Source organism: Myotis nattereri, assembly GCF_964212035.1.
Source record: "Myotis nattereri genome assembly, chromosome: 11".
Classification (NCBI taxonomy): domain Eukaryota; kingdom Metazoa; phylum Chordata; class Mammalia; order Chiroptera; family Vespertilionidae; genus Myotis; species Myotis nattereri.
In genome coordinates, this window is record NC_138086.1 from 19082655 (window position 1) to 19107155 (window position 24501).

The 24501-nt window shown below is 40.3% G+C and overlaps 1 protein-coding gene across 1 annotated transcript in view; it reads right to left on the bottom strand.

Moving 5' to 3' along the window:
* The window catches only part of GRM8 (glutamate metabotropic receptor 8), a 742523-nt gene that overhangs the window by 108745 nt on the left and 609277 nt on the right, over positions 1 to 24501 (bottom strand). Inside the window, exon 8 of the mRNA XM_081102565.1 lies at positions 16392 to 16528. Coding sequence (XP_080958691.1) covers positions 16392 to 16528 — 137 coding nt within the window. The remainder of the gene's footprint in view (positions 1 to 16391; positions 16529 to 24501) is intronic.

The following is a 24501-nucleotide window of genomic DNA, read 5'->3' on the forward strand; positions in this document are numbered from 1 at the left end:
TCAATCAAAAGGGATTCATGGTTATATCAGTTTAGCAAACAGGACATCTAAAGCTCACTTCTCAGTCATCCATGATGTACACTAATATATTTTAAGGCTCTGCAAAGTCTTGTAAGAAAAAAAAAACAAACAAAAAAGTTGGCCTAGTGCCCTAGCTGGTTTGGCTCAGTGGATAGAGCATCAGCCTGTGGACTGAAGGTTCCCAGGTTTGATTGCAGTCAAGGGCACATGCCCGGGTTGTAGGCTTGATCCCCAGTGTGGCCTGTGCAGGAGGCAGCCAGTCAATGATTCTCTATCATCATTGATGTTTTTATCTCTTTCTCCCTCTCCCTTCCTCTCTGAAATCAATATATATATATGTAAAGTTGGCCTAGCACTCCTACACTTACTTGACCAGAGTACCTTTGGGGGGCATGTCTGGGGGCTTTTTAAAATCCTGCAGAGCCAGTGTTCTGAGGAAGGCGTTTGAGGAAAAGCTGACTTGGACAAGAACCAGTTATCATGTTAGAAGTTATTTTAGTCTCAGGTTTCCAACAGTTTTCAAAAACAATATTTTTGTAAAAGAGTCTACCTCCTAATGTTTAGAGCCATCACAGACTCTCAGAAAAATGAACCAAATTGTCCTGTGGGCAGCGGAGCCATAAGGGTAGTAGCATGGTGTTAACTTTCCAAGGCCAATTATTTAACAATCTCTTAAAATATATGAAAAATGTCTTTCTTTCATGTGATGCCCAGTAATTGCTTATCCAGACCGCAGCAGATGTGAAACTATATTTCAGGAGAAAAAGTTTTACATACAAATATGTGAATATCTGATAAAGGGGAGGAAGAACTTCGGGAAATGGACACGATCACTGCCGGAGTTCCAATACATCTACCTCCGAACTTCACGCTGTTTACCACATGCGAGATAAAAGGACAATAAAGACATGCGAAGTGACTGCCTCAGTGTCACAAACTGAAGGCCACCGAATGTTAGATGGCACAGTGGGAAATGTGCAATAATTTCATTTCTCTTTTAATGGGAGCACAAGTCAGACTAGCTCACATTTATTGCTGAGATGTGGCCTGTTCGCTATCAGGACATCCCTTGATTCTTCATAAACACAGAACTTAGCTCTCTATCAGCATCAAAAAGTGCTTTTCAAATAAACTAGCACTTCTCAAATCATGTTAGTCATTGCTACTTAGCCCTGTTTGAAGTCAGTCTATGTAACAGAATAAACTTAGCTTCCCTACCAGAGTCCTGTTTTTAAAAACATATTATAAAAACATGCTGCTGTGAGCACAAAAGAAAACTACTGTCATATAAATCTTTAACATTTTTTTTTTACAATTTATTAAAATAAACATAAGTAAAATAACCTGACCTCATTAACCTCTTCCTTTTTAGTGATATTTTTTCCAGAGGCTATAAACATAAGAAGTCATGTTTCTTTAAAATAAATGCTCCAAATTAAAAATCAGATGCATTATCAATCACATAAGAAAGAATTCTGAATTTTTAAACAGCAGTGAGATTTACCTGTAGCATCACCTTTGTATAGATGAATAGTTGAGGCCTTAAACTTATTAGACTACTTTTTAAATCTAAATTTAAAAAAATAACTGAACAAATAGAAAAACACATTCTAACATAACTTTTACTATCTGAAGTATCCAAGAGGGTAATAAGATATCTGAAAGAAATTCTAGTGGATACCTGTACTGGAAATTGAAGCCACAACTATCCTATACTAGAGACCTGGTTCACAAAAATTGTGCACTTGGGGTGGGGGGGTCCCTTAGCCCGGCCGGTGCCCTCTCGCAGTCTGGGACCCATTGGGGGATGTCCACCTGCTGGCTTAGGCCTGCTCCCTGGGGGCTTGGGCCTAAGCTGGCAGTCAGACATCCCTCTGGCAGCCCAGGAGCCCTCGGGGGATGTCCACTTGTCAGCAGGGAGCAGGCCTAAGCTGCAGTCGGACATCCTTAGTGCTGCTGAGGAGGCGGGAGAGGCTCCCACAACCACCGCTGTACTGGCAGCCATCAGCCTGGCTTGTGGCTGAGCAGAGCTCCCCCTGTCAGAGCGCACTGACCACCAGGGGGGCAGCTCCTGCATTGAGCATCTGGCCCCTGGTGGTCAGTGTGTGTCATAGTGACCAGTCATTCCCAGTCATTCTGCTGTTATGGTCTATTTGCATATTACCCTTTTATTATATAGGATAGAGGCCTGGTGCATGGGTGGGGGCCAGCTGTTTGCCCTGAAGTGTGTCCCGGATCAGGGTGGGGGTCCTGCTGGGGTGCCTGGCCAGCCTGGGTGAGGGGCTGAGGGCCATTTTCAGACTGGCCACACCCCCTTCAGGGTGGGGGTTTCCGCTGGAGTGCCTGGCCAGCGTGGGTGAGGGGCTGAGGACTGTTTTCAGGTTGGCCACACCCCCTTTAGAGAGGGGGGGTCCTGCTGGGGTGCCTGGCCAGCCTGAGTGAGGGGCTGATGGCTGTTTGTAGGCTGGCCAAGTCCCCCAGCGGGAAGTCTCACTCCATGGAGGTTTGGCCATCCTGGGTGAGGGGCTGATGGCTGTTTGCAGGCTGGCCACAACCCCCGGCCACCCAAGCTCCCAGTGGAGGCTGGCTGGAAGCAAATATCTGGGATTTATTTATCTTCTATAATTGAAACTTTGTTGCCTTGAGCAGAGCCCACAGCCAGCCAGGGCAGGTGGGAAACTTGGCTTCCTCCCTCGCCACAGCAAACAAGGCTCCTGCTTGCTCTCCAGTTCTGTGGCTGCCAGCCGCCATCTTGTTTGGGTTAAATTGCATATAGTCGCTCTGATTGGCTGGTGGGCGTGGCTTGTGAGTGTAGCGAAAGTATGGTCAATTTGCATGTTTCTCTTTTATTATATAAGACTAGGGGCCTGGTGCACGAAATTCGTGCACTGGGTGTGTGTGGGGGGGGAGAGTGTCCCTCAGCCCAGCCTGCCCCCTCTCACATACTGGGAGCCCTCAGGCGTTGACCCCCATCACCCTCCAATCACCTGATCGGCCCCTTGCCCAGACCTGACGCCTCCGCCAGAGGTGTCAGGCTTGGACAGGGGACCCCCATCTCCCCCCGATCACTGGCTCTGGCCCCCGACCAGGCCTGAGGCCTCTGGCCCAGGAATCATGCCTGGGCAGGGGACTCCCATCTCCCTCTGATCGCTTGCTCCACCCCCCGCCCAAGCCTGACGCCTCTGACCCAGGCTTCAGGCCTGGGCAAGGGGACCATCATATCCTCCCAATCCCCGGCTCCGCCCCCCACCCAGGCCTGATGCCTCAGCCAGAGGAGTTGACCCTCATCACCCTCCGATCACCAATCACCGGATCGGCCCCTTGACCAGGCCTGAGGCCTCCGGCAGAGGTGTCAGGCCTGGGCAGGGGACCCCCAGCTCCCCGTGGTTGCAGGCTCCGCCCCTGCCCAGGCCTAACGCCTCTGGCCTAGGCGTCCGGCCCGGGCAGCGGGGACCTGCAGTGGCAGCGGGGGGCGCCGCGATCGTGTGCTTCGCTTTAGGCCCAGGCAAGGGACGCCTAGCTCCTGGGACTGCCAGCTTCGACCGTGCCCAGCTCCCATCGCTGGCTCCACCCCTACTTCCTGCTATCACTGGCCAGGGCAGCAAAGTTGCCTGATTCTCTGATCATGGCTGGGGGGCAGAGCAAAGGTGGCCCCAGGGCCGCCTTTGCCCTGCCCCCCAGCTCTTAGCTCCCCCCTCGGTTTCAGATCACTGTCAGTGGCAGGGGGCTTCTTCCTGCTTTCCCTTTCGCCTCCCTGCATTGTGCCTACATATGCAAATTAGCCGCCATCTTGTTGGCAGTTAACTGCCAATCTTAGTTGGCAGTTAACTGCCAATCTTAGTTGGCAGTTAACTGCCAATCTTAGTTGGCAGTTAATTTGCATATAGCCCTGATTAGCCAATGAAAAAGGTATCGCCGTACGCCAATTACCATTTTTCTCTTTTATTAGTGTAGATAATAAAAGGGTAATATGCAAATTGACTGAACAGCAGAACGACTGGTCACTATGACGTGTACTGGCCACTTGGGGGCAGATGCTCAATGCAAGTGATGCACCCTGGTGGTCAGTGCACTCCCACAGGGGGAGTGCCGCTCAGCCAGAAGCCCAGAAGCCAGGTTGGTGAGTGCAACTGATGTGGCAGGAGTCTCTCCCACCTCTGTGGCAGCGCTAAGGATGCCCAACTGATGGCTTAGACCTGCCCCCATGATGAGAACGTGAAGGCTGGGCTGAGGCCCACCCCCCTCCAGTGCACAAATTTCGTGCACCGGGCCTCTAGTTAATTGATAAAACACAAGTCTGAAGATTAGTGGGAGCTCAGGTTAACGTGACCTCTCTTAACTTATGCATTCAAATCACCACAGAACTTCCTTATGTCCATCATTCAAGCCCATTTGTTCCTTAGCAACATGAAATCATACCCTATCAAATATTTTAAGGAGACTATTTTTTAAAAATTAGTTGATTATTTGATAAACTAACTTTAAGTATAAAATAATGAGTTGCCCATGTTTAAGGAATTTAATTCACAGTTGCCAAGCTTAAAGTATGTTCTTAAATAGGAGATGTATAAAACATATGCCCATCTAAGTGCCCCTTGAGGTTCCCCTTAGAAAAATGTTACAAAGAGATTAGCCCCAACGATTTTATAATGGCTTAACCTAGCAGTCATATTTGATTTTTAGAAACTAAAGAAATGGCCCAAATATGCCTGTACCAACAGAAGTGATAGCTACAAAACTAAGCCAGATGAAAACTAATTATAGCAAAGCCTAGCAGAGCATTCAGACAACTTCAGAAGGATAGAGCAGGGACAACTTGGAGGAAGTTTTGGAAGCGCAGTAAGAGTTTTGTTTTAGTGCTGCAGACAATTGTAGTAGTGATAGAAAAGATGGAAAGGTTAAGCACAAAAGGAAAGAATGCAGGTCTATTTTCATAGACCCAGGTGGTATTACTTTTCCATGAGAACCTTTTCTTTTGGGCACCTTTGCTGCATCTATACTAAGTGTACCAGAGCCAAGGTGTCTCTCTATGACGTTCTGAGGGATCCGAGATACTTAGTGTAGCAATAAAGCCTTCCTTTCTTATATTTTGACAATATGCTATATTGAAGGGTTAAATTAACTTCTAAACTGTCTTATAAAAATCATTTAGCTCAGTTCTGAGACAAGACACTTCCCTTCCCTGCTGTTTCTTGCAACTCAACAAATATATGCACTCATAGTAAGTTTCTTCATAATTTCTCCATAGGTGTTTTTCAAAATGTGAATGGTTAAACAAATGTTGGTACATCCACACAATAGAATAATACTCAGCAATTAAAAGGAAGACAATAACTTGGATAAATTTTGAGGGAATAATACTGAAAAAGCCAAACCCAAAAGATTACATATAGTCTGATTATATTCTTGAAATGACAAGTTTATAGAAATAAAGAACATATTCGTTGCTGCCGGAGGCATGTGGGAGGGAAGTGAGCGTGGCTATGTAAGGGCCACAGGAGGGGTCCCCGTGGTGATGGGAATGTTCTGTTTTCTGACTCCACTGGAGAACACATGGACCTACACAGGTAACAAAACTGCATTTAACTAAGTACACACAAGCACACACACATAAATGAGTCAAAGTAAAACTGGGGGGATCTGAACAACATTGATGGGCTGCATAAATGTCGATTTCCTGGCTGTGATAGTACACTGCAGATTTTTTCTGCCTACTTTATTTCGTCATGTTTAAAAGTAAATGCATTGGGGTAACATTGTTTAATAGCATTATATTAATTTCAATTTCACAACTTTATAATACAACATCTGTACATGTTACTGTGTGCACACCACCCGAAGCCTAGTCTCCTCCCATCACCTTATATCTGACCCCCTTTGCCTTCTCATCCTCCCTCTTTGCCTTTCCCCTCTGATAACCACCATTCTGTTGTCTGTCCCGATGAGTTTGTTTTATTTATTGCTTTTTATTTTCTATTCCACATATGCATGAAAGCATACAGTTCTTGTCCTTTTTCTTTTGACTTATTTCACTTAGCATAATACTTTTAAGATGCATCCATGTTGTCACAAATAGCAATATTTCATCTTTTTGGTGGCTGAGAAGTATTCCATTCTATATATGTACTATATCTTCTTTATCCAGTCATCTGTTGAAAGACACCTGGGATGTTTCTATGTCTTAGTTATTGTGAATAATGCTGCAAAAAACATAGGGGTGACTATATCTTTGTGAATAAATATTTTCAAATTTTTCATATACATACCCAGAAGAGGGCTTGCTAGGTCCTATGGTAGCTCTATTCTTAATTTTTTTTAGTAACCTCCAAGCTGTTTTTCATAGTGATTACACCAATTTGCATCCGCACCAGCAGTGTGTGAGGGTTCCATTTTCTCCACCCCCTCTCCAGCACTTATTATTTCTTGTCTTATTGATAATAGCCCCTCTAACAGGTGTGATGTGGTATTACATTGTGATTGGAATTCCCCTTATAATTAGTGATGTTGAGTATATTTTCATCTATCTGTTGACAATCTGTATGTTTTCCTTGGAAAAGTGTCTATTTAGTTTTTAAATAAGTTATCATTAGGGGGGAAGTGGGTAAAGAGAACATGCGTTCTTTCTTTCTTACTTCTTACAACTGCAAGTAAATCTACCATTACCTCAAAATAGTAAGTTTAATTAAAACTGATTTATAACAAAAGAATGAAATAGTAGAAAAATTTAGTACTTTTCTGTGTCCTTGTTGTATCCTTGTGTTCTTGTTATATTCCTAGGTCATTTATTTATGGATTTAAAGAAATAATTTTATTTTATGTCTTAACTGCTGAGCTCCTGCACAACTGCACATTTCTGCAACTTCACTTGTAGATAAGAATTTGTAATATCAGTAAAATGGTATAAGACTTTGAAAAATTCCAGCTTCTAGCTCTATTTTCCTTTCTTAAATAGTGGGAGCTTTGAGGCAAGATAGCATGTTACATTTTTTATTCCATCAACAGACATGTTAACTTTATTCACTTTAGTTTCATGCTCTTATCAGCTACTGACCTCTACTTATAGCTGGAGGCTACATATTTAATTCACATATAATACTTTTTAATCTTCCTTGTAATTCTTTTGTCCATTGTGGATTTTACATAATGCTGATGTCTATTGAGCTTTTAAAAAATACCCTAAGATAGAGGCTTCACATATATTATAGTAAACTTACCATAAGGAAATGATTTTTTGTCAGTTATTCTTCTATTTGAGATTATAATCTCATGTTTCTAACCTTATTTTAATCTTACTTATTCTGCTCATAATGCTAAAATTGCACTTACTTTACTTCACCCGAGGTTAAAATAATGATTTACATATCATTTATTATCACTTATAAATTTATTTTCCCCACAAAAGTCTAAAGTCCCCATCTTCCTTTACCATTCTTTAACATTGGTATAAAGAGGTATTCTTTTACTTTGTGTTATGTTCTTCTTTAAGTTCCATCTGTATCATTTTAATTATTAGTTATTGAAATAACTGTGAAGCACTTGTGGCTTTTCTATTTTTCATTAATAACCATAGATTATTTTAATGCCCTACTTATAATTTCCCTGATATAAATGCTCTACTGAATTACCCCAAAAGCCTGAAATAGATCCAGATAATTGAACCCAGCTTCTTAGTTCCTAATCAGATTAAATCATATTTTATATGGCATAACTTTGTATGTTCTTAAAATAGTAGCATGATTTTTTTCTTATTGTATTGAATGGCCTAGGTGAATCTATATGTACATATATAGATGTATCTATATAATTATTGTTGATAAAATAATACTTTATTAACTAAAATTTATTAACTTTCTTATTAATTCCATCACTTGTTTGTTTGGTTGGTTATCCTACCATGATAAATATATATATATATACATAAGTCTTTTTAAATATCTTAGGGAAATAGGCACAAACCAAGTAGATGAATATATAAGGCAGAGAGAATCTGTCAATTAGGTAAAATAAGAAAGAAAATCATTCTTCTTCATTGTTGCTGTTTTTGTTAATCCTCACCTGAGGATATTTTTCCATTGATTTTTGGTGTTTTTTTTTTTTAGGGAGAGTAGAAGAGAGAGGGAAAGACGGAGAGAAACACTGATATAAGAGAAACATATCCATTGGTTTCCTCCTGTCTGAGCCCCGACCAGGGCCCAGGCCAGGGAGGATTCTGCAACCAAGGTACATGCCCTTGACCCTTCCTTTGGTCTGCAGGCCAGTGCTCTATCCACTGAGCCAAACAGGCTATGGCAAGAAATTCATTCTTAATCACAGCCTCGACTAAGTAATGAAACAATCTCTTCTCCAGCCAATCTACATTTTTGACAAAGATGTTCCCTGGAGTTTAGAGCTGAGCATATCTCTACTGGAAATCTCGCTGTACCCTAAAGAATACCAACGTGTGATCTCATAGTATTTGAGACCCTATAAAATTGAGTTTCAAGTAATCTTTCTTCATTCCCATGATGTCCTCTGCTCAGACTGTCCTCTGTTCAGGCCACTCAGGATCACCCTCATTCCTTAAGTAAACTGTGTGCTTTCCTTCCTCCATACAACAGCATAGGTAACAATCCTCATCTTAATCAATGCACTTCCAACTGGCATTATGAAGTTCTTGTGTAAGCAGGGTAGGCCTGCCACCCAATGGATATTACTTCTCAAAGGTAGACATCAGAAGCTGCTTGGCAACTACAAAATCCTACAGAGTATAGGAAGCTCTACAACAGCATAGGCAAGAATATGAATGGTATGAAACTTCTGAGTGTCGGACTTCTCCTATAAGGCCACCCAAATATTAGAATCTTCCCAACCTATCTCCTTGGGGATATTGAAAACCAGTTAAATCAAAATAGTTCCCCAGTTCTCCAGGCTCCAAACCAAGATAGAATGTTTCCTTGGAAGTACCAATCCTATCTACACTAATAAAAGACAAAGATGCTAATTGACCATACCTTCTCTATGCCCACCAGTCAATCAGAGCAAGTATATGCAAATTAACCCAACCAAGATGGCGGTTAATTTGCATATACCGGCTGGGAGCAAAGACTGAAGACAACATGGAAGCGAAGCGCTGCAGAAGGGAGCAAAGTAGAGGCAGCAGAGACAGGAACAGAGCCAAGGCGGCGGAGGCAGGAGGCAGGAGGGAAACAAGCCAGGTGGCAGAACGGGAGGGAAACCAGCTGGGCAGCGCAGTGGGAGGGAAACCAGCAGGGCGGCGCAGTGGGAGGGAAACCAGCAGGGCGGCGCAGTGGGAGGGAAACCAGCTGGATGGTGGCTGCAGAGCGGGAGGGAAACAGCCCGGCGGTGGAGTGAGAGGGAAACCAGCCGGGCGGCGGAGTGGGAGCAAAGCCTGCCTCAGTGGGTTTTGCTCCCTTCTCTGCTTCGCTCCAGCCGCAGGAAGCCCTATTCTTGCAGGAATCTTCCTGCAATGGGCCTCTAGTTAGCAATATAAATGCTAATAAAAATGGGCATTTAAAATTGACAAGAATAAACACAGTTGGATGCATTAGGAGTTAATGACAGAGGCATATCCTTGGACTCTGCTCCTGAATATTGCTGCTAATCCAGGAGTGACAGCTGGGATTGAATCTGAAATACCTCTAAACCATTCCAGCACTTACCACAGCAATAGCACAATGGAGCCACTTTTTTCCAGAATAAGTGGAGATATAGATGGATGAATGGATGATTTTTCCATGGCTCATATACTCTTCCAACCATATCTGGCCACCAAAGTAATTTAAAATCCAGCTTGAAGTTTATCTGTCAAGAAACTTGATCCAGTCCCCCAAGTTGGAGGGAACTATTGTATTTTCTGAATTTTTTTTCTTTAGTCTGTACCTGTCTAATTATGCTTTCATTGCAATTAAATTCAGGTATAGCATTGACTTTAATATATTGCAAATTCTTTATATCTTATTGAATCTTGTATTCCTCAAAGGTTTAGCATCCTGCCTGCCATGGAGCAGTCACTGAATAAGTAATGTGTGTACAAGTAGTCCACTTTATAATCAATAATCTTGAATCATTGCACCATATTCAGTCAGCATTTAGAAAATGGCATATTATTAATAACTTTTCAACAAATACTTATTGAAAACTACTCTGACTTGGCAAGAATGTAGTTAAAAGTTAATAATTTTGACATTTGCTCAATGTGTCAAAAACATGAATTTACAAATGCTTGTTTTCTTATAAACATTGATAGCAAAAATAACATTCCTGAAAACAATAAATTTTTATCTAATAGACAAATATATAGTTTTAACAATGAATCATCTTGCAACAAGGAAAGGGAGCAGAACAAAATATTTTGAGAATAATGTATAAAGACATTTATAATGGCGTTTCAAGTTCTATTGGAAGGTAGTGAAAGATCTCAGGGAACTAACTTTATCTTCATGCTTTGTAGGAGAGGGAGCTCTTTACATGATGCCTGTCTCAACATGCACAAATGTTACTATAAAAGGATATTTTCAAATGCAGGCAACTTTGCAAACGGGAAAACAGAGACAAAGAGAAAGTGCATGGTTTCTGAGAGTCAAAGCAAATAAAATGTCAAGTCTCCCTCAAACACTGTTTCAACTCCTTTCAATTCATTCCTACTTCAAGACTATTTCAATAATCTTCACTATAGAAAAACTGTCCCTCTATGAAATTAATAAATCTAATGATTTTGGTTAAAAACTTTTGATGTTTATCCAAAACAGTAAATATGAGCGGCAAATGAGGAGACTCAGAAATTCTGCCTTTCTGTATGCTGAGCAAGTTGAAGAAACATCAGTATAATATGTATTTGAAAGGCCATCAATAGGTAAACAAATCTATTCAATTAGAATATCATGTTATAAATACCATACTACAGGTACATAGGAAAGACAGTTAAATTCCATCAGAAATTTTGCCTGTTGTCGGCCATGAATTGGAATCCTGGAGTCCATTGGTTTGTCATACCAAAATAAACATTTGAGGACACAAGTATATGCACAGGCAAGCTTTCATGGTGTATGCACACCTTTTGCAGTTACTACCTACTCAGAACATCAAGATAAAGACAGGAAAGATTTTGTGAATATGGTGAAATACCCATTATAGCTGCTCCTTAGTAGCCTACTTATACTGGCAAGACAAAACGAAACAAAACTATTATTACCATATTTATTTAACAGTGAACGTGTGTCAGACAATGTTCTAGGCTGTTTGTATGTGTAATTTCCTTTAATTATCCCAAGAACCCTATGAAGTAGTTATGATTGTTTCCAGGTAGGTGAAGAACCTGAGACTAAGAGAGGTAAAAACAATGTGTCCACGGCTGTAAGCCTCATAAATGGGAAGTTGGAATTCAGACATCATCTTTCTGATTTGAGAGTCTTGTTCTTGACCACAAGGCATCTAATCTTCATTGATTATCCCCATTTAACAGATGAGAAGGCTGAGGCTCAGAATTCAGTACCTATGACGTGGCCCACTCAAAAATTAAGTCAGGTTTGCCAGAAGCTAATTCCAGCATGTTATAAATGCAATTAATGCCAGGGGTCTTAATCCAGCATCTAGAAGGGTTTTCGGGAATCTGGAAGGTTCAATGATGCCCTTCTTCTTCCAACCACCCTTTCCAATGGACACTATATCACTAATTATGGTTGAGGCACCTGTGAACTCACTGTCCTTGACTATGTTTATTTATCTTCCAATTATTTACTTGGCTAAAAAGAGGAGAAAACCAAATAAGCAAAAACCCATCGCATTCCTACACTAATGCCACAAAAGTGGCTGTGTTTGGAAGAATAAAAATGTGAGCCCTGAGTTATTTCAGGCTGGTCCAGTAACCTTGATCCACCCTCTCCCTGTGGACTCAAAGCAGCATATGGCTGTTCCTTCTCAGTTCTGGCTTTGATGCTTATTGGGAACCTCTAGGTTACAATATGTTTGTAATCACTAATAAGGACCACCTGTCTCTTGAGAAAATCTGCCTAACAAATAGAGAGACTCAATTGTTCCAATTCACTTTCATGAGTGGACTGAGATTACTGAATAGAAGCCCTAAATTATAACAAATAACTTATACTAACTGATTGTAATCACTAAGTGGAGAACATATGTTAGCTCCATAAAAAAAGAAAAAGAAACAATAATATTTGGAATAAAAACTGTTTTTGATAAACTAAAACACCTCATAATTTTTCAAGAAAAAGAAAGGAATAACTTACTTATTTTAAAATTCTTTCACTCCACTAATATACAGTATATCGGGGCAAATTTGTTGTGCACATATATGCTCAATTATACACTCTCTGTGTACAAAATCATTCTATGGTTAAATTCAGCCAGAAAAACTGGCTCTTTGAAAATAAGTAGACATTAGTTCAATAATTGGCTCATTGTTTATCATGGAGAATGTGAAATATATTATAAATCTGGTTTAATAGAACAAGGAGAGATGGAGTATAATGTGAGTAGTACCCTTCCCTGTCCCTCAACAACTCTCACCAGATTAGCAACCACTCTCTACACTGCCCTTGCAAAACCATGCACACACCTCCCTGGCCGGGTGGTTCAGTTGATTGGAGCATCACCCCACACACCAAAAATATTGCAGGTTCAATTCCCAGTCAGGGCACATTCCTAGTTGTGGGTTCAATGTCTGTTTGGGGAGCATACAGGAGGCAACCAATTTCTCTCTCTCTCTCTCTCTCTCTCTCTCTCTCTCTCTCTCTCTCTCTTTCTCCTCTCTCTCTCTCCTCTCTCTCTCCCTTCCTCTCTTTCTAAAATCAATGAACATATCCTCAGGTGATGATTAAACACACACACACACACACACACACACACACACAGCAAAAAACACGCACACACCTTCATCAGTGGACCTGCCTCTTTGAGCTAGAATTATTGGTTTGAGTGTCTGTCCTTCTAGGATGTGAGCTCCCTGAGCACAGGGACCACATATTCACTGTAGTCCCAACACTTAGCACAGAATATGTGCACAGAATGAACTTAACAAATCCATTCCAAACTAACCACCTAGGTGACAATAAGTAGCCGCACACTACTATAAAAAATACCTGCGTATTTATCTTCCATAAAGTTTACTTTTTAAGTCCAGGTAGATTTTCTAAATCATTAAGGGCAATAGTAAAGGCAGGCAGAAACAGTGAAGTGTGGGGACAAATAATCAGCATTTGAAATGTAGAGATTCTCTCTGAACTTTCTAAAAGCAAGAGCCTCTCCTAATAGGGACCTTCACTTCTCACCACACGCATTAGCAGACCTCCCACTGACCACACAGAACCATGAGGCACTGGGTTAATAACAGGTAATATTTATGCTTTTCATGTGTGCCAGGCCCTGGACTAAATGCTTCATTTTACTATTTCATTTAATTCTTATTACCACCAAAGAAGTAGGTGCTAATAATGTTTCCATTTTACATATGATGAAAGGGAGGATGTTTGCTGCCTTGCCCAAGTTCTAAGCAGAATTTTAATAAATCGATCATTTTCCAAGCACCCTCTACTCCACCTTCGAACAGGTGACTGATCCAACTCCCAAGAAAATTTAGTTTTCTGATAAATTCCAGAATTCAACAGAATTGACATAACCTCTCCCCACAGTCTAATTCACTCTCTTTTCTCCTCAGAGTTTCATTCTCCCTGTTTCAGTAAAACAAGACTTCTATCAAGTTATAAATGATCATGACCGTGCTTGAGAGATAATTCTTACAAATGGTTTTGTTGTCTTTTATGAACAATACTAGTAACATGATATAAAGTTTTATAATAAATATGTCACTCACAAATAGAGAGATGTGTGTATGTATACTTGTGTGTATAATTATTTTAGGTATCATGGTATTATATATTAGTACACATATTGTCAACCACGTACTTTTGTTATGCAAATACCTAATCATAAGACTCTAATAGGCAGTTTGGCATTAATAAAGATAAAAAAGTAGCTTCTCATTTTAGCCCTTATCAAATTTTCTTTGTCATATCTATTCTATTTAACATAGGTCCACTTTAAAAAGGGCTTTTGCCAAAAAGCTACTGCTTCTCAGAAGGAAGGCGGGGGTGGGGTGGGAGGTGGGGTGAGGAGAGATTAACTGGAGAACTTATATGCGCAGCCCATGGACACAGACAGTAATAGCATGGTGAAGGGCGGGGGGGCTGGTGCAGAGTGGAGGAGGTCAATGGGAATAAAAGGGGGATATCTGTAATACGTTCAACAATAAAGACAAATTTTAAAAGCTATTGGTTTTCAGATTGGTGTCAACAACCTGCAGAGTTGTTGATTGTTTGGATAAATGTCAATCTGTGTTGCAGAACAAGGGGTAAGATTTCAGGAGGCTACTGTACGCAGTAAAGTGGAGATACATGGTCATGCACAGTACAGCAGTAGTTGAAACAGAAGTTGTATCTGTGCACTATTCAATGCATAACTGTGCTAATTATCAGGAAGCCATTTCAGAGACAATTGATCCTAAATACCCTAGTTTTGTTATTTTTCATCATCTGCTTCTTTTCTGAGAACATGGGTGACTGATGCTGTATAAACATACTGCTGAAGGGCTATATTTGGACACATGGAAGTGAACATGTATTAAAATGCTAAATAGGTGTCTTCTGAGTAGGTTCACACACATGAAAGTCCATGTGTACATTATACACAGAGACAAGAGTGAACTCCCTCCTACCCTCATTTATGGCATGAGCTTTTACCTTTTAGCTAGGATAAGCTGTAGCTAGGAAATGAACTTCATTATTGATTTAGGAAATGAACTCAACTCTCACAGTGTTATGGTAGCTTTGAGAATCAAGAAGAGGAGATACTTTCATTAGAGGAAAGAATGGAATACAAATTAAGACAATAGAAAGAAGAAGAATATGTTTCTCGTTCGTACGAAGCACTTTAAAAGCATCTTATTGCCTACAGAGGTAACACTGCTGATGTAGCAATTCCTTGGCCCTCAATTTCTACAAATAGTCCTATATTATAGATGTAGAAGAGATGCTGAATGAAAGAATGCCCGTCCTTTTCTGAGACTACAGGAGGTCCCTACTTTATACCCAAAGCCAGTGAGCACTGCTATGGCATCAGGAGCTGTTCGAATGTGAAATAATTCCCTACCCAGTGGCAAACTGCTCCAACCACCCCTGCACCCTGCCATGCCATCACCGCCAGCCCTGTGCCCTGTGACTTCCTGGGTTTCCTTATCCATCAAGTTCAGGATTGGTTTCCTGCTCAGAGCCCCTTATGATTGGTGGGTGTCAATCAGAGGCAGCTCTCCCCAAAGTCCCTGAAGCCTCCTTCCCTAGGAGAGCCCCTTGGAGATGTTCCAACCAGGAACATCTGAAGAAGTTCCTCTGCCCTTCGCCATCCTGCATGCCACGCCCACCTTGTCCCCACCACACCCCAGCAGAAGGCAGAGCTCTGTGGCAGTGTGGCACCCGGGCAGGCAAATGCTCAGCCGTGTTTGGCATCATCCTCAGGCCCTGAGGCCCTGCTTCTCCCTGCTCTATCCAAGTTGTCCTCACATGACATTGTGTCTTGACAGCACCTGAGGTAAGACAGGGACAGCAGGCAGCTCTAAGGGCTATTAAATAATAGACATCATGTTGGGCATGTTAACTTTCTCTGGTGTTGCTACTGAAAGATGAAATGTAGCCCTAACCGGTTTGGCTCAGTGGATAGAGTATCAGCCTGTGGACTGAAGGGTCCCAGGCTTGATTCCGGTCAAGGGCATGTACCTTGGTTGTGGGCACATCCCCAGTAGGGGGTGTGCAGGAGGCAGCTGATTGATATTTCTCTCTCATCGATGTTTCTAACTCTCTATCCCTCTCCCTTCCTCTCTGTAAAAAATCAATAAAATATATATTTTTAAAAAAGAAAGATAAAAAAAAAGAAAGATGAAATGTAGATCCATCTCCCCTTAGATGTGATAAAGATGAAATACACTTATTTTTAAGCCCCAACTTTGGCATTCATGGCATACTCTATTATCCACTCCCCAATCCCCCGTTCCCCCCACACCCCCCCCCCCACACACACAGTGTACAAAGACTTGACCAAGTGAGTCTTTCAGAAAAGGGCAAAATTGCCCTAAGTGTATCTATAGTCAATGAAAAGTATTTCATTAAATCCCAACAATTATCAGCTATCTCTACAGACATTTAAGACTTTCCATCACATTTTAAAGTTGAAGATAGAATCAAATCATACATTTTCTAAAAATGGACTTAGGAGAAAATGTATTCTAATAAAGGTTATATACTTAAAAATAAAGCATTCTTCTTTGAGAACAATATCCATTGGTGTACATTTATGTTGATACTTGCTTTTAGGTGGAGTTGATTGGTCCAGTGCCCAATGACTTTGTACTCTGTACTCTTGTTGGTGATTTGATACTGGAAGATATCATAGCGCCCAGGAGCATCTCCGTTCTCATTAAAAGTGACGGGTGTCCCAGCACTGCCTATAAATGTTCAGAAAACAATGTTAATAAAGTCTTAGTAAGATAGCCCACTGGGCTTATTTCTCTCTAAGAAAGGAAGGTATATAAAAATATATTGTGCATGGTAAGAGATATGAAGAGTTGTAATCCATATAAAGTCAGTCTTGATAGCATAATATCTGCTACATGAAAAGAGGCCCAGAAGTAGGTACAGGGAGAAGACATGCTTTATCGTGCATGTGAGAAAGTAAATGATGAGTATCCAAGTTAGGCTAACAGTTACATAAATAAAAGTGGATGGGCTGAATAGTCAATAGTGGCTGCAGAGAATGACAGTTAATGGAGAAGAGTGTACATGTCTTGGAGGATAATAGCTCTTGTACAATACGAACTACCAACAGCAACTCAAAATGTGGCAGGAAGACGACCCAGCCAGATTCCCTGGAGTTTTACTTCACTCTGATCTGAGCTCCCTTCTGAAGCAGTTGCCCTCTGCAATTTCTCTTCCAAGCCTTTGCTTCCACTACCTTTGCCCAAGAGCATATCCACGTGGACTGCTGTTGGGAAGCTTTCAGTGTGCGAGGAAGTGATCCCTGGGAAGTCTCAACCCTGCTCAGATCATGAAAGTTCCCCTCGTTCCACTGCGACAAGGGTAAGAGTGGGAGGGCAGCAGGGTGCACGAAATGCCTTCTTTTCTAAACTCCCATTTCTCTCGGGAGCTTTCATCTTTACTCTGAAAAGCTTCTCACTTTTACTTTCCCTCCGATTAACTTTTTTATAATCACAGGTTTTAAGAGTAGAAAGGGATCACTATCCCCAATGCTTTTCCTGTCCCATGGAGCCTCAGTATCTATACAAACCTTCCTTTTCTCTAACAGCCTTCAGAGACCCTCCCCCGCCTCGTCTTATTGCACTACTCTTTGCTATCGGACAAATTCACCTGACACCAACCTTGTTTCTTTGTGTCTATCTTCTCTCCGCAGGCCCCTTCCCTGACTATCTTCGTACAGCATACTGAATTTAATTTCTATACTGTACTAGGAAGTGTCCTCTTATTGCAATCTCTTTTCCATATTGCATTCTCCAAAAATGTATACTACTAATTGTTCTATATGCCAACTCCATATATTTCCATCTTAGAATGAGTTTCTTATTCTACCTGTGGAGCTTTTAATTAAAAGCAATAATAACAAAATTTTACTTTTAACTTGTCAAACTAAACGGATGACTAAAGAGAGGAATTTCAAATAAACACAATCAGAGTCACACAGCAACAATTAGGGTACGTTCCTAGTATTAAATAAAGAGATGTCTAACACTCTTTGTTGTCTGGAATCTTCCTAAAATTTAAACAGTGTGAGGTCTCTAATGTGGCCACAGGTACCTGGTATTGGCCATAAAAAGTGGCACAGCATGGAAGAGAGAGCACTGGTCTGAGAGTCAAGAGGGTCGTGTCCATGCTAACTCTGCTTCCCCATTTATTTCCACAATGTGGGCTTATCTCTTTTTCTTCACTTGCCACATAGGGACTTAATGAATATGAACATATTTTGAAATCCTAAAGGAGCTGTATGCATTTAAATTATGATTGATAGTTCATATTGGAAATTACTTTATATAAATTAAGAAAGAAATGAGGTATTAGGAAGGAAAATAGGATCTCTCCAAGCAATCGGTGCTGTCTTAGCTACTCCTTAGATACTCATGGGAAACCCATTTGCCCCCCCTGACTAAAACCTTTTTTAACTCCTAGTGGCCTCAAGAAGGTTAACCTTTCAATCCTCAGTTTCCTTATATGTAAAACTAGGGTAATAAAGACACTTTAAATAAACAAATGCTTGTCAAATGCCATGAACAACACTTTGGGTATTTAGATGTGATTCTTATTCATTCCATATGTATTTCAGTACACACCAATGCAGAGAAATAGACAGGATGTTGAAAGTTCTTTAAGTGATATCTAGACAAAGGATTATGGAAATTCAAATGGGAAGGTATTCATGAGTGGAAAAAATACATGTCAGTTATGAATTTTACATTCACATCATTAACAATTCCTGACACTTATATGTTACTTCAAAAATATCAAAGTCATATTCTCCATGAATAAAGGAACATTTTATTTTCTCTAACTAAAATCCCCAATGTTGTCACATCCTTCACTGAATGACTATATATATATATATATATAAGGCTAATATGATAAGTGTCCCTCCGACTGTCCAACCAGTCGCTATGACACGCACTGACCACCAGAGGGCAGATGCTCAATGCAGGATCTGCCATGACGCGCACTGGCCATTTACAAAGGAACTGCACTGCAGACCTGACGCCAACAAAGCAACACTCAGCTTCCCCCAATTGGGACACATGCCCCCCACCACCTCAGAGCGACAGCTCACCAAATCGCAGCCAATGCTGCCGAGACTCCATGGCACAAAATGTGCCCCATAGCCCAGCCCAGCCCAGCCCAGCCCAGAAATGGTCACTGTGGGTGCTGGGTAATGACGTCATGTAGCAACAACTGGTTTCCTCTCCCTAGCGACTAGCCTCCTTGCAGTTTCTTTAGCCCAGGAACACAACTTGCTTTATAGCCAAGTGCAAACATTTTACACTTTAACCAAATGTCTGTGAAGTGTTTTCACATGCCTCATATCATTTGATCCTCACAGAAGTCCTGGAGTAAGTAGATAGGAGATTCGGTAGAATCCTATTTTCTTTTCATTAGCCAGAAAACAGAGATTTAGAAAGTTTAGAAACTTGACCCAACTAAAAAGAAGTAAGAAATGGTGGACCTTGAAAATGATTTCAGGTTTTCTCACTGAGAAGAATATAGTCAAACACTGCTACAGTTAAATATTTCATCCTTTGTTCTCCCTGCGTGATCTACAATATAACCTGCTTTGTGTTGATATTTACTGCTATGTTGCTGACAATGACCTGAAAGATAAGTTGGGGTGCTTCACTGAGCTGGAAAAAGTTTAGCTGAATCAGAAAGCAGGTCTAATTAAGCAAGTTTATCTATCTATCTATATATAAAGCTCTTGCTGATGCCAGTCGCAGGCGTGTATTTCCATTTGTCATTGAATTTGGTTGACACTTCTATCATAGAGAAAGGGCGAAGAGCAACATTAAAACATTTCTTCTAATTAATTTCCTTTCAATGTGCAGAAATTCGTGCACTGGGTCTCTAGTCTTCCAAACGTTTTCACCCTAATGCTACCCAGGATGGAAGACTGCTACTTGTATAACACATTCTCATCAATGTCTCAGAATTATATATAATTCCTAGTCCCCCTCCCCCCGTTCCTACACTTCTTTTCTCCAACTTGAGAAATTATATTGGAAAGTAAGTGAATGAGAGACGTATTATCACAAAAATAATAATTTTTCAACTTAGATACTTCAAATATCATTATTAATAGCACGTTACACAAAATTTGACACTGCATTAAGAGGCAATATACTAAAGTGGTAGGAGTGTGGGTTTTGGAGCCGGATCATTGGGTTTAAATCCCAGCTCTATTATCTCAAGTCAGTTACTTGATTTCACTGTATTTCACTTGTCTAGTCCTTAAAATGAACTAATAGTAATGCCCATCTCGGGAGGACATATGAGGTTTAAAAAATTAATATATGTAAAACATTTAGTATATAGTAAGCATTTAATAAGTATTAACCATTATTTTCTCTACTGTGTTATAACAGTGCTGTGTTTGAGATCCAGTGTCTATACAAGAACACAAGCATTTCTTGGTGAGCAAATATGGCTTTCCTGAAGACCCCTTACTAATCTTTGTTCTCCTCTTTCAACACAATGTCCTGGATACTGAAAATCCAATTCTGTAAATTCACCATGCTCTTTCTCAGCTTCCTGTCTCTGCACATGTTATTTTCTGTAAGTTCCCATCCTCCTTCCTCCTAACCTTTCTTCTCTATATAATGCCTCCCAAATGTGACTTGATGGTCACGCTTACAGAAACCTTCAGCAGAAGTCCAAGTGTCTCTGCATGTCCTATCCTGCCCTATCATAGCACTTGCTACATAAACTCCACACACTTTTGCTATTCATCTCCATACCTAACCAAAACATGTATTTGGCAACTATTTATTGAGAACCTATTATGTGCTCAACATTGTGTGGACCTTTGGACTCTCCCAAAAAACTATGGTCTCCTTAATAAAAGCAGAGTGTAACTCTTATCTTTGTAGGCGCTGCACCAAAGACAGTGCTTGATATTGAGTGAGCAATCAATAAATTACAGTAACACATGAAAGACACACCAACTAATAATATACAGAAAATCCATATATACCCTCCTCATAACTTCATTTATATCACCTCTCACCTTTTATATTCACCAGTGAAGGAGCCAAATCAGTCCCTTCCACACTGTTATCAGTGTGATGCTAGAAACCACTTTTGTGACTTGTTTACTAATCTGATTTCAGATCCTGAGATAGGCTTGCAGTTGAGTACTTCAAACCTTTCATATGAAAAATGAACTCCATTTGCATATTGGCTCTTCTTCAATGATTGCACTGTGGTTCCATGATCTGGAACCACAAAGAACACCCTTGAGTAGCCATGAGGGACCATGCATTTTATTTATTTCTACAAGTAGAAATTTAAAAGGCCACCCTGATATTATATATATATTACATAATATATATAATAACTTATGCCCCATCAAATTTTCTTGTTTTGTTTTTTTTCCATCCTAGAGTTTAGTTATTTCAGAAACTTTGAAGGCAATTAATTCCTTTAAACACTTTTTACTCGATGTACACTAGAGGAGAAATGGAAACAAACAACGTGGAGTTGTACGGCAGCTTTTATCAGTCAGGAACTGCTCTCAGAGTCTACACATCTTGAATATTTTCTGTTCAATACAAATTTTATGGAAAATAATATTTTTATTACTAGGCACATCAAATACTTCAATGTGTTTTTGTAGAAAAAATGATACATCCAATGAAGATTGTATGTGAAAATGTTGGCTCTGTTCAATATTATTCTGGGCAACAGTAGGTATGGCCTTGGGATTCAGGGACTGGAGTTTGGTTTCTGGTTCTGCCAATTACCTGTGTGATCTGGGCACATTACCCTCACTAAACCTGTTTTCTCAACTGTCAAGAGAGCATAATAACCCCAACGTGCCTGGGCTCTTACAAAGGGAAGGCACGTAGTGGGTGACTGACATATGAGAGCTGTGCAGTGAATGGAAACTGTTATCATCGTTATCCATTCCTTTCCTACACTTATGCTCTTTGATCTACATTTTCTTGTTTCCACAACATGAAAAAAGGAGAATAATTCATTCACCTTTATGTGCAAATATTACAAATATATTTGTAAGTATAAGCCATTCAGTATATTTTCATGTTTATTACTTTCCTTCTTCCCTCTTGCTACAAAGCATTATCTACTTTCCTTTTCATAACTACCTCCCATATTGGGTAAGCAGGAAAAAATTAAGGAAGCTAAAAATGAAGCTAACATAGTAATTTTGGGGAACCATTAAAAGAAAAATGAGTGTCTGAGATATGCCATTGACCAAAATGGCATAGGAAATAGCAAATTTCAACAGAATCTCAATTATTCATGCTCTTCCTCTCCTTACCCACTTAATTTTATTATTTATTAGAATCAATAAACAGAAGTATATATGGAAATCAGAATCATATCATAGTTTAATTATTTAGGAATCAGTCAGATTACTCTTATATATCAGTTACTCAGCCTTTGTTCAGTGAAGAACTCAGCATTTGATGCTCTGTATGCATCTCTATACACACACCTGCTATCACTTCTCTCCACCTCGTTGTCTACTTGGATAACCCAACAGCCTGGCTTCTGTGTTAGCTGACTTCCTCACTTTCAGTTATCATTCCTTTCATGCCTCTTACCACCCACTATTAAAACCACACTCTAAAAGTGGTCTTGTTGAGTAACTATATTACCTTGTAGGAAACCAACTTTCACTCCTTACCCCTGCAAAAATCCTATGAGCCCCTAAATGTACTCATTAACTTATCAGCCCAATTTGTCATTAGACTTCACCCCCATGTAGTTTCTCTTCCCTCCTATTCTTGCATAGGTTCTATGATCTTCCTTCCAAATATTATCTGTTCTCTTGTACATCTCTGTCCAATATTATTTCAATGCCAAATCACAACCATGATTAAACTGAGTTGTGCATATGTTTTTGTCTACACTCAAGTAGCTCAATATTATTTGAGAAAATCATAAAACTTTACTGTCTGGCAAGGCCTGGCCTAGACTTGGGCATGTGAGCTGCTTCAGGCAAAACTCAGAGTGAGCCCCTCCCTAAATTCTGCACATTAGATGCCCCTCTGGCTTCATTGAGTCCTGACCTTGCTATCTGGTCTTACTTTAAATTCATGACCTCAGACTTCAAATGTTTAGCCAACATTGCTCCTGAATTCTACCAAACTTTCCCAACTACTCCACTTTCCCCCCTTTTGGATGGCTCACATATCCAACATCTTCCTTCTCCTGTTGCTTCAGCTTGTCTCCTACTTTTTCACACTGAGGAAGAAAAGCAGTAAGAAAAAAACTCTCATCACGCAAAACCTACAATTTCCCTGCGTCTACCCTGTCATAGTATCTCCTCCTCCTATTGGCACACACGTCCCTGGTCCCTTCTGTAGTGCTAGGCCCCCTTCCATACACTTCCAGTTGCACAGTTAGCTTTTCTTTGTTTCAAATCAACAAACTTAGACTGTCTGCAGTGTTCTCCTCTGTTTACAAATGAGTTCTCATAGCTCTCATCTTGAAAAGAAAATCAAGTCAGCAAATCTTTGTACTAACCACACTGCGTCATTTGTACACTCTCAAAAGTAAAGCAAAACTTTTAATTTTTTTAAATATTCACCCAAGGATATACTTCTTATTGATTTTTTTTTAGAGAGAGAGAAGCATTGATGTGAGAGAGAACATCATTTGGTTGCCTTTCATACATGTCCCAACCAGGGATTGAAATTACCTGACCAGGAATCACACCTGTAACCTTTTGGTATACGGGGTGATGCAACAGCCAACTGAGCCACACCAGCCAGGGCAAAGCAACATTTTTTTGAGTGAGCTATCCTTGCTCTTTCCATTTGCTTGTCATTAACTCTTCACACCATTTGAATTTGAAATGTAACCTCATCCCTCCACTGATGAGTGCACAGACTTATCCAATTACTTGATCTCTGCTGGGTTATTTGGTATCTTAAACTTTATACATGAGACCTAACACTCGATTCTTTTTAGATTTCCAAACACATTTCTCACAGTCTTTTCCCCCTTAGTGAGCAGCTGAGGGCTGTCCCTCCACCCAATCAACTGAAAAACCTAAGTCAAACCCCACATCTAACTGTGAAGCACGAAGAGTGAATGTAAGCTATAAACTTTAATTAACAATAATGCATCAATATTGGTTAATGACTGCAAAATTGTACTACACTAATGTGAAATGTTAATAATTGGGGAAACTGTGCGTGGGTGGGTGAAATATGGGAACTGCCTGTACTAGCTGAGCAATTTTTCTGAAAATCAAAGTTTTTCTTTAAAGAAGTCCAAAAACATAAAGAAAAAAGATGAAATTATTTTCAGTAATACATTTGATGTAACCCAATACTATATGCAAAATGTTATGATATAATCCAATACTATATGCAAAATGTTATGATGTCAAAACGTAAGCAGTATGAAAATATTAATGAGATATTTTATACTTATTTTTACATACCAGGTCTTCAAAATGCGGTTATACTTTATGCTTACAGATCATTGCAGTTCAGACTAGCCATATTTCAAGTGCTCAGCCTTCATCCGTATTTATCAGTACAGGACTGAAAGATTTCATTTCAGCGGTCATTGCTCCAACCCTCCGTTCATTGGGAAGAAGTCCACTCCTGAGCCATTCTGATTCAGCCTCCCTTCCCCTTCAATTGGACTGAACCCCTTTCACTAGTTTCTCCCC